Source organism: Rhagoletis pomonella, unplaced genomic scaffold (assembly GCF_013731165.1).
Source record: "Rhagoletis pomonella isolate Grant_MI unplaced genomic scaffold, Rhpom_1.0 Rhpom_scaffold_00006, whole genome shotgun sequence".
NCBI lineage: Eukaryota > Metazoa > Arthropoda > Insecta > Diptera > Tephritidae > Rhagoletis > Rhagoletis pomonella.
The window spans coordinates 81079349-81096735 of NW_023458560.1; the positions used below are offsets into that span (position 1 = coordinate 81079349).

General features: G+C 34.1%; 1 protein-coding gene across 1 annotated transcript in view; it reads left to right on the forward strand.

Annotated features, from left to right (window-relative positions):
- Nucleotides 1-6157: 6157 nt before the first annotated feature.
- The window catches only part of LOC118741435 (collagen alpha-1(IV) chain-like), a 13370-nt gene continuing 2140 nt past the window's right edge, over nucleotides 6158-17387 (forward strand). Inside the window, exons 1-4 of the mRNA XM_036473408.1 lie at nucleotides 6158-6622; nucleotides 6853-6941; nucleotides 16799-16847; nucleotides 16921-17305. Of these exons, the coding sequence (XP_036329301.1) occupies nucleotides 6919-6941; nucleotides 16799-16847; nucleotides 16921-17305 (457 nt within the window). The 5' untranslated portion in view covers nucleotides 6158-6622; nucleotides 6853-6918. The remainder of the gene's footprint in view (nucleotides 6623-6852; nucleotides 6942-16798; nucleotides 16848-16920; nucleotides 17306-17387) is intronic.

Sequence of the window (17387 nt, forward strand, 5' to 3'; positions counted from 1 at the left end):
AAATCACAGTTCCAAGAAAAGTTAACCCAACTGTTCGGTATCGTGCATAAAAGCCTGTTAAATGGTTTTATTGTTCTGGTGTCCTTCAAATGCAATAGATTCTCTGAAGTGTTTAAAGATCGGATGAAGGAAGAATGGAAAGCATCATTAGAGCCAGTACATCTTCGGCCTGCTTCTGACGCTCTCCCGAAAGTCAACGCACATCTGGTTCAATATATCGTCACCTGAAATGCAAAAAGACTTAACAACATCGTAGATGAAATGGAAAAAGTCGTGACTAATATTTTAATTTTTTTTTCATAAAATGATGTGGGGAGTTGTAATTCGATGAAATCCATCATATAAATCAAAAATTGAATTTTGAATTTTTTATTAGTTTTGACTTTTTACATTTCAACGATGATGTTTGTTACGTCTTTTCGCATCTCAGGTGACGATATGTAAAACAATTATCATCCCCGATTTCACTGGGAAAATTTTGTTTGCTTTATTTTGGAATACGAATTTTTGTTTGTTTTTAAATTCTTGTACATAAATACCCAATATATATTTTAATTTTTTCGATTCAAAATCATTGGCACACTTACCTTGGCATCAGCGAAGCTGTAATCATTTCTCACGAATGCAATCAGATAGATTGCGAATATCAGCGACCACAGATATGTGTGGCATATTCGGCCTTGGGCGCCACCACCCAAGAGACCTATACGGCCCCTGGGCAACTGCATTATTCAAATCTTCGATTGGGTGTTTGCGCCAATAAAGCCCGATTCCAAAGTTCCAACGCCGCTGATACACTTCACGTGCGGCAATGCAGCCAGCACCTTTTCAACTTTCAACAATTACTCTTTCAATGCTATAGCTTCTATTTAACAGTTAGTTTATAATGCAAGTCATTTGAAAACCATTCGAAAAAGTTCGATTGTGTTCGAAACAGTTGCGGCGTTTTGTTAATATCCTTAAGGTAGGCAATGCATCCGACTGCTACTTTATCTCCCTGCCGTTGCACTGTTCAAAATTATAATGTTTTCAGCAAATTTACACTGTAAGTATCTGGGTTGCACTACTTCGATACAAAACTAATCGATTCTGAGAAACTTTTCTTTGTTTTAGAAATATGTAAATAAATATCAAAAAACCGTAAATTTTTCGAAACTAACACGAGGGCTACGACTATGACTACGACAACGGAATGAATGTAGTCGCACGACGTTGTTGCCGTGGAGCGGCGTTACATCCAGTCGCTGCGAGCTGTGTGAAAATCTGCTGTCTCGATGATCGGTCGTCGAGCACTCTCCCCACATGGAGACCGACAAGCGTTCGAAGTGGTACTAAACACGCGGCAATCGACAGATTTTCATGCTGCTCCAAAATTCCACACTACAGAAGTCACTTTGCTTTGGTAGTGGTGCGCTCAAGCGGCAGGCGGCCGAATGCTCTCACCAATGCAGCCCCAATACTCGTTGTTGGCGCGCGAATATGGGGCCGCACTAAGCACTAACCGAATCGATCGGGTATCGGGTATGCATGTATGCGTGCGGGCATGGTTTGCATTAGTATTGGTGCTCGAAGTTGTTTGTTTGTTTGTAAAGAAAAAAACTGGGATTTTAGATCGGACGTGCTCGCCTCATTTGATTGCCTTGGAGCACGGAAATCATGTAATGGATTTTGTAAACTTAGACGACCCAAGACGAGCCTGAAACGAGCTACAAAAGCTGCCTTCTTGCAGTTGGTTTCATTTCACTGAATGGCACTATTACAAAACTTAGCAATAACGTTGCTTTCGAGATTATTTGAAGGTTTTCAAATTTACTGATAAGGCGGATGTTGCTGCTTGTTTCCGTTCTTAACCAAACGCCGCGAAATTGTGTCGCATGACAAATCATTTATTTACTCCGACTGCTTTAAATGGATGATGAAAAAAATACAAAAAAAAAACATCGCTGATATTAAAATTTAGTCCATCAACACTTTGAAGGAAACTCGCTTTAAAGGTTGTCGAAATAGTGTTTGTTACAAGATTCAAATCCAGAAGCCTTGATACATACATACATACAAACATGTACTCGTACTTGAGAAATACTAAGCAACGTAAGTAAGCCACCATTGAAAATTAAGAAAGTTTTGCGATTAGACGCTCCAAATGGCCCCAGTCAGTAGGGCAAAAGGTTGACTTAATTTTCGACTGTATTCGAGTAGCAGCCATGGGCAGTGTACAGAGCTCTGGCGATAAGAAAAGTTTGCAAAAGCATTAAACGAATCTAATTTTGGCTCAAGAATTGAGGTTAGAGATTAAAAAACATTGTGGCTTTCAATGAACCGAGTTTGCGTTTCAACAAAAATAATTTTAAAATTAATACCCACACTTGTGAAAACGCAATTTCTTGTTATCAATGAAAAAAAAAATAAAAATGTGTATTTAAGTACATATATACATAAGTAGCTTAAATACATATAATGCTTCCGGCTAGCACCATTCCCAACTTTTAGTAAATTTAATTTTTAATAAGAGATTACATGAATTTCGAAGGTTAAAAGCAGGGCTGCAAACTAGTTTTGAACCGAACCGGCTTTTGAACTGAACCACCCCTCCACTCCACTCCATTCCAGGATCCAACCGATTTTTTTTTTGTTTAATACCTCAGCCGAACCGAAAACAAAAAATTATTCGGTTCGGTTCAGTTCAAAAACTTTTTAAGTTTTGTAATACATAACTTTGTCTAAAAATGCAACCCTTATGGTAAAACTGCTAAAGTTTTTTTTGCTTGATGGCAACTTTGTGAGTTTAATTTTCTTGAAAAAAAAGAAGTATACTCGAAATGTTTTAAGACTCTTAAATTTTTTTTTTAATTATACTAAAACCAGTAAGGATAGTGCTATCTTCAGCTATGCCGAAGGCTTCATACCTTTCATGAGCATCAGAAAATTTTACTTCAACTCTCTCAAAATCTCACAAAATTGACCCGATCCCTGTCATTTTCACAGTAATATTTTTGTTGTTAATGAGTGAAAATAGTCCGAAGTGGAGAAGTTATAATAAAAAAATGCTCATATCTGAACAATTAGTTGTATGGGAGATATATGTTATAGTGGTCCGATTTTGCCGGTGCCGACAAATGATTAAAACATTATAAAAATACACCCCCGTATCACATTTCAGTGGGTTAACTCAAAACCGAGGGACAAGATTGCGTTCTAACAGACAGACAGACGGACGTTGCTAATTCGATTATGTGGGTATATTTTTATGGGTCTATGCTTCTTCTTCTAGTACTTCCAAACATTCGACCAAAATTATAATACAGTTTCATTTTAAATTAAATTAAAATTTTTTAGATTCACAAGGACGTTGATAGTTGACGTATAGTTTTTTCAAAAATAAATATTGCGAAATTTCAAGATTAAAAATCTTAAAAGGACATTTTCAATACTTACCAGTTCTACAACAAAAACTTGAATTTTGATTTCCTCCTTAATTTGATGCCCATGCTTCTTCTTTAAGCACATTTCTCTGAATTTTTTAAATCACTGAATTACTGACGTCAGAGTGACAAACTAAAAATGCAATTTTACTATATTTGGCCCATGGTTTCGCGAATATATACATTTTTGTGTGTTTACAAAAAAATATTAATTATTAAATAAAAAAAGAAATATAGCCAATACTGATCAAGAAAAGGAGTTTCTGTTATTGCCATCAGTGCAAATTACAAATCCCCAAAATCCCGGGATTATTTGCCAAGAATCCCGGGATTTTTGAGACCTTAAAAACACCTGGCACCTGGACACCAAACACCTGGCAACACTGGCTATACAGCAATAGAAAACAATAAAGTTTTTATTGAGTCTATATTTAATTTAAGATAGTTCGAGGTTAGCACAAGGTAAAAATTAAGTAACCGTAACCGATTTAAATAATAAAGAATAAAGCAAAGTCCACCCCAACTCGTATTTCCATCGCATAGGAGTCCCTGTTTTCTTCTGCTACTTACTGGAGTGTACTCTTTGATAAAACAACTTTTTTCCAAAATGTCACTTTGCAAAATACATATATGATTTTACTTAGCAATTGCTTTTGATCGCTACTGGATACACGTTTCTTCCATACTGTCTGGATAAACTCAGATCGTAGAATGTCCTGGTTGTGCCCTGTTTAGAATATTGTGCTAATATTTTTTAAAGGTAGGTTTTAAATCTGAGCAGATCCAATAAATACTATTACATTTGGATAAAGAAGAATCATGTCTAATTTTTTTTTGTTTTCTAAGGGTTGCCCTTTACCGCAAATAATCATAAACACAAATACCTAAAATGGTATTGTATGCGGCGGATATCTATGTACATTGAACAGCATCACTGCCCATACAAAAAAATAGGTACTGTGTTTCCATTGGAATTATAAAATCTATTATATTTTAAGATTTGCAACCAAATATTTCGCGTGGCTGGACCGACTTGAAAATACCTCCAAAAATAGAGTTTTTTTTATAAATAAAAATAGTTTCTTAAAGAATTTTTTGAAAAAAAATTCCATCAGATGACAAAGCAGTTTCAGCTTAAAAAATTTGCATAAAAATATTTTGAAAAATTTTTCCACGGAATCGTAATATGAGATTTATTTATTTTTTTTTAACTTTTTTTAAAGATTATAAAAACTTGAATGACTGGACCAAAACTAATCAGATTTAGACTTGTGAGGTATCATTGGAAAGGTATTTTGTCACCCTTTTCACTTCTTAGGTTAGAGAAGTAGGGTGAACGAGCGCCATTCCAAGTGGAATTAAGATGCACCAACACATTTGCAAAAAAAAAAAAAATTGGGAAGTGAGTGATTTGTTTTTGTAAATTAATGAAAAGAGTGGTAAAATACCTTTCCACTAATATCTCGGTTATTTCAAGTTTTTCTTAAACCAATCATTGAAAAAAGCTAAAAACCACGATGGAAAATCTCATTATTAGGATTGCGTTTTTTTTTTTTTTAATATTTTCATGCAGACTTTGTAAGCTTAAACTGGTTTGTCATTTGGGGGGATTTTTTTCAAAAGTTCTTTAATAAACTACTTTGATTAATAAAAAAACTTAATTTCTGGAGGTTTTTTCAAATCGGTCCAGTTCACGTAAATCTTAATCTTTTTCCGAAATATTTTGGTGGACGCCTTCAAATATAATAAAACCGCAACTTTTTATTGGTGATGCAGTCTAATGTACATATCTATGTATGTGTGTCTCCGTCATCGTAAATTCCTTCTGATTTTTTTTTTTAGAGGCTTTTGCGGCCAATATTTTGTCTGGTTGACAAAATTGGTGTACTTTGATTTACCTTGACTTATTAGAAACATACACATGTGCACATGTAAATACATACATACATACATATGTTGCCGTCGACATTAGTATAAGCAAATCTACAATGCGACAGCCTAGTACGAGTGTTGTACATGCAGGTCCATCCATAGACCGACCACACCAATACGGCGAAAAGTGATAATGGTTACTTAGGGATACGGACTGTTGGGTAAATCCGTTCGATTAAATCGTGTAACCAATTTTACAAGTGTGTCCATGAGTATGGTACTCACTCGTATGGATGATGTGATTGTTTAGCGCGAGCTTTATCACCAAAAGCCTGCGCAGCGTCACACATACACATACGCACTTACATAGTATATATGTAAGTACATTCGTGCATAACGGATATGTCCGCGCCAGTCGGTAACATAATGAATGGGCGGCTGGCTGTCGCAAGATCAGCGCAACAGTATGCTTCGGAAGGTCCGAACGGCTCCGAATGAATGGGCAGCAGAATACTCGCGCTTTTCAGATATGTATTCACATAATGGAAACATACATACATACATACATACATACATATATGAATATGTATTTACTTATGCGCTTGTGTTTATTTGAAAGCTGATCATGAACGAAGCTTATCACTTAGTCGTTGGCGCAACCGACGCTGTTCTCCATCTCCTCCAGCAATCCGTGTGAGCTACATATGTCTCTCCCACACATATCTGGGAGCTTACACGTATGCTGTACGTATAGTCGTCGTCTGGTGCCAATGAGTGTGTGAGACGACTTGGTTGCCGTTGGGCCGTTGGTGGACGTTTGCCGCTGGCTGGAAGTTATACTATAATTAGTCGAGTGGTGCCTTCTAAAGTAAGTGGCTGTTTCTAGTTCTGTGTGCGCCACAGCCACTTTTTCTTCATCGTAGTCAGTCGTTCATATATATTTTTTTTTGTGTCTTTGGGGCTATTTCGTGGTGTTGGTGTTTGCTGCGTTTGCGGGAATTATGCTCGTCTAGCTGCGTCGGCGAGTCGAACATTCAGTCCGCTCCAGTCGATCCATAGTGTTAGATCGCTTTAGGAAGCCCGTCGTACCCGCACAACGCGTCAGGGTTGATGGGGTTTGGCAAAGGCAAAAAAGTCGCCTTTTGTTAATTTCGAATATAGTTTGCGTTCGTTATGCAGTTTAAAGAACAAAAAGAAAAAAGAGAAAATTAGTTAAATGAATGAAAATTAAAACAACGAAAAATAACAGAACTTTTTAATGTTTAGTTTTTTAAGTTAAACATATGTTTTGAAAATTTATCGAACTCTAGAGTGGCAACGAATAAAAAGTAAAGGAATTATAATATAATTTACATATGTAGATAAGTTATAAAAATTCTCCTTACAATAAGTGGAAAAATTAAAAGTGCAGAAAAGTGTAAAATATTTATGAGATCGGCATGCCTATTATGGGTGTCTGTGTAATAAATAGTTTAGCATTTATTCTAGTTTGAAACTTTTGAAAAATTTTCCAATTTCTTCAAATTTGTAAGAACGTTTGTATTTGATCTTTTTTAAGGCAGTTGACTGTAAAATTGAAAAAGAGTTGGGAAAAGTGAAAGGAGCGTGTATATAGAGCGTGGGCATGATGGAGCCCCACTGGAAGCGGTGAGTAAATTTTTTTACCTTACCTTTTATTTGTTGATTTTCCAAGTAACCGATATGTGCCAAAAAAGTATTGAAAAAAAGCTGAATTAAGTATGTTTCAAGAGTAATGTATAAATTTCAAAACTTTGAAAATTGTATGTATCTATGTGAATTATGTAGAAGTTAAAAGCTAAATAAAGGGGACTGTCCCTAACCCAAGGCTAAAGAATCATTCAAATCAGTTCACAAACAAAGAAGTTATGCGCGAACAAACCCAAAAGTAACCAATATATATACATATATACATATCGAACAGAGAACCTCCTTCTAGTTTTTGAAATTTTTTTGTATTCACAAAGGATAAATTGTGATAAAAAATTATGCTTTAGCCAAATTTCTTAAATTTCAAATTATAAATAAGAACATTTCCAACACAAATGCACATTTTTGTAAAATTTATATCGTTGAGACTAAAATTGTGTAAATAAGTGCCCGTAACAAGTAAAGAAGTCTTAAATTTGGCTTCAAATCGGTTACTGCTGAGGTACACAAATTTTTTTGATTAGTAGACCTACACCCATTTTACGAAAATTTTTTAAAATAAGTTTTTCCTTATATTAACACTAGGGATGTCGCAAAAACATCAGTGCATCGAAAAAATCGATGTTTTGCTTCGATGCATCGAACATTCTCCACTCAAAGTATAAATAGCCGATGTATCGATACATTGATGGTTTTTTTTAAACTGACATATCTACTACATTTAACTGCCATTTAAGTTTTTATATTCTGCAAAAAATGGAAGTGAGTTAACAAAAAAATTGAAGGAGCTCTGAAAAGTTCCGTTAGAAACATATGTAACTAGCTCAATTACAGTACTTAATTTGAGATTTTGTACACTTTTGCTTGTAACATATTTTGCTGTGAAATAATATCTAAAAAAATTCTATGCAAATCGATGCATCGATATATGGAAATACATCAATGTATTTTTGTCATTGAAATCCCCAATTGACACTCCTTTTGTCAATTTAGGCTATTTAGCTCCAGCAATTACTAAAGCTTCTCAAAAATATTTTTGTTATACGGTAAGTAGGCGTGGTTTCAGTCCGATTTCGTTTCGCCCTACCTTGGAGAAAGAACAATCCCAGAAACCACAGTTTGTTGAGATAACTGAACTCGAGCTATCGTGTTTTCAGACAAAATCTTATGCCTCTAAATCTTAAGAAATGTAAAGTAATGTGCTTCTCGCGAAGAGCTGTCCTGCCAGTTTCTTATATAATAGGTAACCATAACCTGGAACAGGTATATAATTTTGTGGACCTTGGTATCACAATGGATCCTAAGCTTAATTTTAATCTTCATATTAATGTGACAGTCAACAAGGCTAAAGGTGTACTTGCATTTGTGAAGCGATGGTCAAAAGAATTTAGTGACCCTTATATCACTAAAACCCTGTTTACAACATTAGTTAGGCCGATTCTGGAATACGGCTCGGTGGTTTGGAATCCAAGGTATCAAATTTACGCAGACAAGATAGAATCAATTCAAAAACAATTCCTACTTTTTGCTTTAAGAAATTTCCGATGGGATTCTCAATATAGTCTTCCACCTTATACGAGTCGCTTAAAACTTATTAACCTTCCTACACTTGCCAGTCGCAGGGAAATGCTTGGTATAATTTTTATGGTTAAATACCTGACAGGCTCAATTTCAAGTCCGTCTCTTCTGGCTGATGTAAGCTTTAATGTTCCCTCACGCGTATCAAGACACTTTTGTCCCATACTTCTGAAAGCTTGTAAAACCAATTTTGAATTGCACGACCCTCTCCGTTGCTTATGCTAGGATTTTAACTCTCATTCCAGCACGTTTGATGTATCAGATCCGCTTTTCAGCATTAAGAAAGCGATACTCTCCTCTCTCAATAAGTGAATTATTGACATAAATACATAAAATCAGCTGATGAATTTAGTTCTGTAGCTGAACAGTTTTAGATCTCGACACTTAACAAACTCCTGCCTATCGTGACTCGGCACAAAAATTTAAAATATTTGTTCCGTACGTCATGCGGACTGCGCCACTCGTGCGGATGGGCGGGAATGGAGGGTAAAAACCGTTGGGATATTATTATTATTATTATTATATGGCTCAATCCATTCCTTTCTTAATTTTTATCATTTAGGTATATGTTTGGATGTTTAAGAGCAGTTATTTTGGTTATCACATTTATTACTTTTAGTTTTAAAACAACGAGGTTTTAGTTATGCCATAGGCCTTTTAGTAGCAGTCATATGAAACGTCGAATATATTCGACGAATTCTCGGAAAGGATTAAAATATACAAACAATGACAAAATTGTCTAGCCTTGGCTGATGAAGTCGAGACTGCCTAGGCTTTGATGACTCGAAATCTTAAAATTACGGCATTAGCTCTAAACGTAGATATATACATACATATATACTTGCATACAATGTTGCCATTTTGATGGCGAAGAATTCTCCGTCAATTTGAAATTTCTTACAAAGTTTTCTCTTAAATATACATATTTGTCTCTTCTAAATCTTTCTCTTTCACTGAACGAAGAAAACTGCGCAGACTAGATGCAGAAAAAATGCTATTACTAACACAATTACAGAAACAAAGCATTTCCAATAGAAAAATTTGCAAATAAATACAACTGTCCACTTATGAATGTAGAGTAGTAAAAGTTGCTTAAACATACATATGTATATACATACATATATACATATATATATATATATATATATATACATATATGTATACATACATACGAACAAACATAATAATACAGGAATTGGCATGTTAGCTTTATAAGGCTGACTAAATTTACAATTTTGAAAATACACCCAAAAACTAAAAAAGAAAAACAAACATAAATCTTTATTCATAACACTGTATAGCACTTTGCTGGGTATTGTACCTAACCAATTTATATTTTTGAAGAGATTGAGTCATAAATAAAAAAGTATTTTCTCCGTTTTTCGAAGTTAGCCTCAGAAATCGATAGTTGGAGCTTCGAGGTTCGAAATTGGACCTTTGGTAAAAAAAAATATTTACAATTATTGTATGTAAACAACTAAAAAAAGTAAAAACATAGACGTGCTCAGGCTTTTGCTCTTATTTAAACGGCATATCACCTTTTTTGTGCAGACTTATATTACAGGCGGTAAAAGGGATCAAAAATGAGTTCACATTTTTTAAATATACCCTGTAGTGAAAAGCCAAACCAGTTAGAAAAAATACTAGTTCATAAACTAGTATGTGCCTACCAGTTCGACAATTTCGAAGAACTTAGGCGATCAGCGACATCTGCCTTTGAATTGCCAAAGCCAAAAATAAAACGCAATAAATTGCTTTTCTTACAAATGTCGGCTGTGGCGTCACGTGAAGACTACTTCAATTTATGAATAAATAACAAATTTGAAAATCTAATTGCATTGCAAAAAAAACATTTAGGAAGAAATATAAAAACAAAGAAATTCAACAAAAAAATAAATCTATTTATACTAGTAGATGCTGATGCATAGCCTGTCAATTGACATCTCGTAGGCCATCGCAATGTTAAAAATACCAGTCGCTAACATTGAAAAAGGATAGAACGTGAACTAGTTCGGCTGAAACGCAAACCGGTAGAATTCTAGTTCACAACTAGTAGCTTTCCCTGCAGGGTAATAATAATAATAGATTGGCGCTTACACAATATGTTAGTGTTTGGCCGAGCTTCACATCCGATTTGTGGCGTGCGCCTTGATGTTGTCACACAAAGAGGAGGGACCTACAGTTTTACGCCGACTCCGAACGGCGATTGCATTTTTATGAGAAGCTGTTTTTCATGGCAGAAATACACTCGGAGGTTTGCCATTGCCTGCCGAGGGGCGACCGCTGTTAAGAAAAAACCTTTTTCCCAACTTTTTTTCGCGATGTTGCTTTGACCAGGGCATGAACCCGGGCGCTGCGGAGTGGAAGCGCGCACTGCTTACCACTACACTACAGCGGCCGCTTTTTTAAATATTTTACCTTTTTTAATTTTTCGAAGATCTGACCTTTGACCCTTTATAGCATCTATAATATAAGTTTGCACAAAAAGAGTTATATACCGTTTAAATTAGAGCAAAAGACGGGCCGCGACTATATTTTTACTTTTTTTATTTCTTTACATACAACAAATAAAAATAATTTTTTACCAAAGATCCAATTTCGAACTTCGAAGGCCCATATCTCGATTTCAGAGGCTAACTTCGAAATACGGAGATATTACTTTTTACTATTAGTCAATCTCTTAAAAAAAAAATTAGTTTGATACCAGACCCAGAAAAAAAGTTAATTTTGCCGTATAGTGACTCAAGAGCGTCACAATCCAAAAAAAAAAATAAAAACTCGAGAAAAACGGCTTTAAAGTTTTGAATTTACATACATAAGTAGTACCCCCATAGTAAAAATTAATATCTACATATATATTCGAGTAATCGACGATATTGGTAAGGTATGAAATTTTTGCACAACATAGAATAAGAGGTACTGCATACTTAACTATTGTTAGGGTTGCCAGATTTTTTATGCGCGAAATCAGTACGTTAAACATTGCTTTTTATTCAAAGCAAAATTATGAATGTAAGTAACAGATAAATTAACAGATAATACTTTAAAACGCCAGAGAGCTTGTTTTTAACAATATTTTAGTATACAAAATAAAACAAAGTTCATAAAAAATAAAAGTGTTATTCATTTTAACATGAGTGTACACATACATACAGAAAACAATAAATTATTTTATATTTATGACGTTTTTTAATGTCTAATTGAATGCTTAAATAGTCAAAGAATTCTATACATTTGATTTTAAAATTACTATTAATTTGAAGTTCACTTAAAAAAATTTTAATTGGAAGCCGATTTCTCTCTTTGCGTCAGTAAGCAAACTATATACTTAAGATCCTCTCAGTTGGTAAAAAAAAAAATAAATTAAATATTTTTTAAAACTGTGGAAAAGTACCACTATTTAAGGACTTCATCTATATTTCCTCATGGCTTAAATTAATTTTTTCAACTAGGTACGTAAAAACTTTGAAAGACTAAGAATTCGCTAAAAAGTGTATCTAACACTATGTCTCGCATGCAAAACTATTTTACAATTTGTTGTTATTAAACTGAAAGTTATTTTCGAGATAACTAACAACACATGCCAAAAAAAACATCAGCCTTCTTTTTAAATAATTTAGGCTCCATCATACTATCGCAACTGGTACGTAACGATCCGGTGATATTCCCGTAAAACGATTGATCTTTTTGTTGTATTAATTTCTTGGGAATTCTGAAACATGTCAACTATAATTAAATTATTTTCTTCTTACTTGTGCAGCTTAAGGAAGTTCCGAAGTTATGTAAAAACCTTAAGAAAATCCTAAAGTACTTTGTTTGAATTAAAAATTCAGTACAAATCAGTACAAGTTCTGACAAATCAAATCAGGACATTAGCGTACTGATTGAAGAAACGAATAAAATCAGTACAAGAGTTGAAAAATCAGTACTGTACTGATAAAATCAGTACGTCTGGCAACCGTAACTATTTTCATTTTTCGAGTATGCCGAAGCCAGTGGTGTTGATCGTTTTTCTGGTTACCGAGATATATTAGAGGTTCCAATGTAGAGCCTTGAAGAGTACCAGAAGATAGTGTTTTACTAATTTTTTTGAATATGAATCGAAGTATGTATGTATGCATGTATGTATGTAGCGAAGGACTTGGCATCATCAGTTGGCATTCCCAATTGGCGTCAATTAGCACAGACCACAAACAAATAGCGCGCTTTATTGGATTCGGCCAACATATAAAATACCACAAAGCTTCATGTGTAAATAAGTTTTGTCCTGGTTACAGGGCTCTTACACAATATGTATTTGCATACGTAAATGCCATTCTTTTTATATTTATGTACTCGCATGTACCAAATATTAAAACATATCAGAAAAGTAGTATTTACTATGCAAATACATATCGTGTAACAGGGCTCTTAGGAAAACATCTTTTATTTTCGAATTTTTGCAAATTTTCAAAGAACAGATTTTTGCAGATGCTCTAATTCTCTAAGAGCATTTATGCATCAAAATTAAATTTTGAATACAATTTCGCCTACGTTATTTTCGCGGCTAGGGCTCGATATGCATGCGGCTTGCAGGAAACATGAGACCGTCAAATTTTTATTTCATTCTATGGGGTAAATAGTTTACAAATATACTTAGTCTTAGTCTTAGGCTGTCTTTCTTTGATTTCGAATGGAAAACACGTTGCGATCATATCGTACTAGCAGTATAGAAGTTTTACATATCGACACCTGAGTGGAAGATCGCGACCTATCTCGGCAGCCATTTCGACAACACCCTAACCAAGAAAACTTTTCAAAAACGCCCTACTTCAGAATTTTTATGAAAAATACACGATTTAACTATGGTTTGAAAATATATTATGGTGTGCGTTGCATTCTTACCCCTTTCGATGAAAGGATTGCGTGCACTTTAGGATTAAATTTTTCAAGTAATGTGAAATGTACGTTTTATGTCAAATCCCTTATTATATCATCAAACGTTCTTGTGCTAAAAATTTATTTTTTAGATTTTTAATGCTTTTAATTAAAAAATTACACTAGCGAGTATTGCTGCTTTATTTTATTTTTGAAGTGTCAGCTATTGATTCTAATAGTATTATAAATTTTTATTATTTTTATATTTTTATAGTCATGATATCGATTGTCAGATAGTGAAAATCCATACACGAGTCGAATATATTCTGAATTTAATACTTTTCGGAAGAAGGAGAAAGGTTATCAATTCGTCGGACCAAGTTAACCGATTTCTATAATTCTTTTTTTTAAAGAGAAGGTGCTACCTCACAGGTGGTCCCATATTCATTTGGTTTAAGTCATCGATCATCGCATCATGAAGAAATTAAGGATAACGTTAAATTTTTATATGAAAATTGAAGTCGGTTGTGTTTTTGCTTAAAAGTTACTTGTTTATAAAGGCAATTAGCTTGATAGATTGTAGTTGAAATACTTAAGTTACTGCTGCATGATTGTAATATGTTGAACTTTGAAGGTAAGATGAAAGATATATTTTTGTACAAGAATTCAATCTAAACGAAACGTCAACATTTAATAAAATTTTTAAAACCTCTAAAAATATTCCTAATGATTAATCTAAACCAGTGGTCGGCATTCTAACACATTCAAACGATTCAATAAGTGAGACTGTGTGCGTTAAATGCACTGCTCAGCTTCCGCTCTTCGTATACGTGTGAAACGCACATGTGCTCAGAGAGCACTCAGTGAGCTATGGCCTGCCGACCACTGATCTAAACCATTTCCCAGTGATGAGAGGTCTCGCATGGTGTCGGTTTTCATTTCATCAAATTCCAAATCTCCCTGTAACTTCAAAAAATAAAACCTGTGCACATCTACATATTTAGAATCCCAGTTCTTTAGTTTGACTTCTCATTTTGGAAATTCGAAATAACGGTGCAGATGTGATGAACCTTCAAAAAAACAAAAATAGATGGCAACTCTAACTGAAAATATTATCAGCCTATAGTTTTCTTAAAACTCTTTCGTTTGACACTAATATTTCGAAATTTCGTATATGTATCTTTCGTATAAGTAAAACAAATTCGACTTTTGAAAAGTATTTTCAAACTAAAATCTTTCGCCTGGCATTGTTATACATATTTCAATTAACTGATGAATTAAGTTGAATTTAATTTTTTTAAGCACATGGCAACTCTCCTAAATACAGTTTAGAAATAAATTATTTTCAAGCCCATTTCGATTGATATCCATCTTTTGGCAATCCATTTAACTTATTAAATAATTTGAGCTTAATTTTTTCAACAAAAAAATCAAACGTTCAATTTAAAGATTTCTTGACGCTCGTTCTTTTGATAACCATATTTTAAAATTTCATGTAACTTATGTATAATTCAACGAAATACCGCTTTCAAAACAGGCGGCAACCCTCTTAAAAATTATTTTCGAACTAAAATTTCCCCAAATATTTTTCGTCTAACATTGTTATAAATATTTCAAGTAACTGATGAATTAAGTGAAAATTAATTTTTTAAAAACGTGGCAACCCACCTAAATATAGTTCTTAAATAAAGGATTTTAAACCCATTTCCATTGATAACCATCAGTTAGTAATTCATTTAACTTATTAAATAATTTTAGTTTAGTCCTTTAAACTGGGGCAACCCTTAAACACATCAAAAATTTTCTAAATTGTCAAACTAAGTTGGGGTATTCACAACGGTGTCGTAAGTGTCGTATTGTCGTCAACTTTAAACGCCTAAAAAATATATTAAGGGGGGTTCGCAAAGTACCAACAAAATCATATTTTGAATTTTCGCAGTATTAAAAATTAGTTGGTTGTGGTTTCAAGTTCTCTAAACATTTATTTATGCTTTTAAAGTTTACGACATAAGTACAACAATACGACACTTACGACACCGTCGTGAATCCCCCAATAATTTTTTGAAGCTCTTTCATTTGACATCCATCGTTAATATTTCATATAACTTGGGTATAAAATAGTTCAATTAGACTTCTCAAATATGTAGGTGGCAACCCTATTCAAAATATTTCCAAACTACTATTTTCTTAAACTTCTTTTGTATGACACCCATATAACGATACCTTATTCACTTACCAAATTCCTTTAATTAAAATTGAATAACATTTTTTTTTAAGATGTGGCAACACTCCTAGTTACGTAGTTAAGTTATAAAGCCTTTTCAAAACCATTTCGTTTGATACCCATATTTAATAATAATTTACATATATAATAATTTTTATCAAAATTTTATTTCGAATTATTTAAATGTGCTTTAAATTTGTTTCTTTGTCTAGTATGCGCAATTACTTTAAAATAGTTATGTTTTATTTCCATTTTTTTTTGTTGATATTCAATTGCGATCTTTTCATCTTTATTACGATATGTATTTATTCCTTAATTAGTGTAATTTTTGTATAGGTATTTTCTTGACTTGATCAGTGTTTCGAATTTAATTAGACCAATTTGATAACAGATTAACATGACGAGCTTTGGCACCAAGTGAGAGTAAGGCTCGAATACTATCGGCGAGGTCGTTTGGGTAACCTTTGAGATTGCCACCATTTTTAGCCCGATCTGAATGCACATGCGCATTGGTGCCCGCTAAATTTTTTATATCTGAATTTAAATAAATGCAATGTAGTTACTTTTTCGAGTCCTTATTATTTGTAATTGTTAAATGGTCTGTAAAAACCTACTTCTGTAGACTGAATTAATTGATAAATAAATATTTGTTGGTGGTAGCAAGCGGAGGGTGAATATATAGAAGAGTCAAAGTATTCAGGGTATATATTTAAATTAAAAATTGAAATAGTTTGGACATTTTGCGAGAAAATGCAATTTGCTACATCTAATTAATTAAGTTTTAAAGAGTTTCTTTCCATGTAAATATGTATATATTTATAACCACTTGGCGATACGATCTCTATCGATTCAAATTAAAAAAGATGGAAGGCTTATCTCATAAAAGTGATGTTAGGCTCAGACCAACATACTTATAATTTACTCACTGAAATAAAATGATGCTCATCATTTAGCTCTAAAAATTGACTGGAGCCTAATTTCGCTTTTATTCTTGGGGTCATCAGGCCAATAAATTTGAATCAAGTGTCTCGAGAGCGTATCGAAGTTTTTTGCACCGTTCAGTGTTGGTAACATTTAACAACTAATTAGTTATTCAACTATTACAGATTTAAGGATTTTACATTTTTTTATTATCTTTAAATGTTGATTAAATTTTTCATTCTTTATTGCATTTTAGGCTGATTTTCGCCGCTGCAATAGCTGGAGCATTAATGAGCGCAGATGCGGTATGGCAAAATTATAGTTTTTTTTTTTGAATTCTAAGAAACTCTGCTCATTTTTCGATTTTATTTTATCTAGCAATTTTGGAAAAATACCGATACTGGTGCGATCTACAACCCACCCAATCATTACAGAGATGAATCAACACCTCCGCGTTCCCCAATTGATGATAGTTATGCGATTATCGATACTGTAACCTCAAATCGTCAAGGACCGCCAAGAAATTGTACATCCGGCACAGTTGGATGCATTCCAAAATGTTTCGCGGAAAAGGGTAACCGTGGTTTTCCCGGTGAAGCTGGACCCCCCGGACCGACGGGCTTGCCTGGTTATCCAGGTCCTGAAGGTCCACCCGGCGATAAGGGCCAAAAAGGCGATCCAGGTCCGCTAGGTCCTCGCGGTTATAAGGGCGAACGAGGTGTTCCCGGCATTCCTGGAATGCCTGGAGTACCTGGCGTACAAGGTATTTCCGGAAATCCCGGTACTACTGGTGCGCCTGGAAAAGATGGTTGCGATGGCCAAGACGGTATACCCGGTCTACAAGG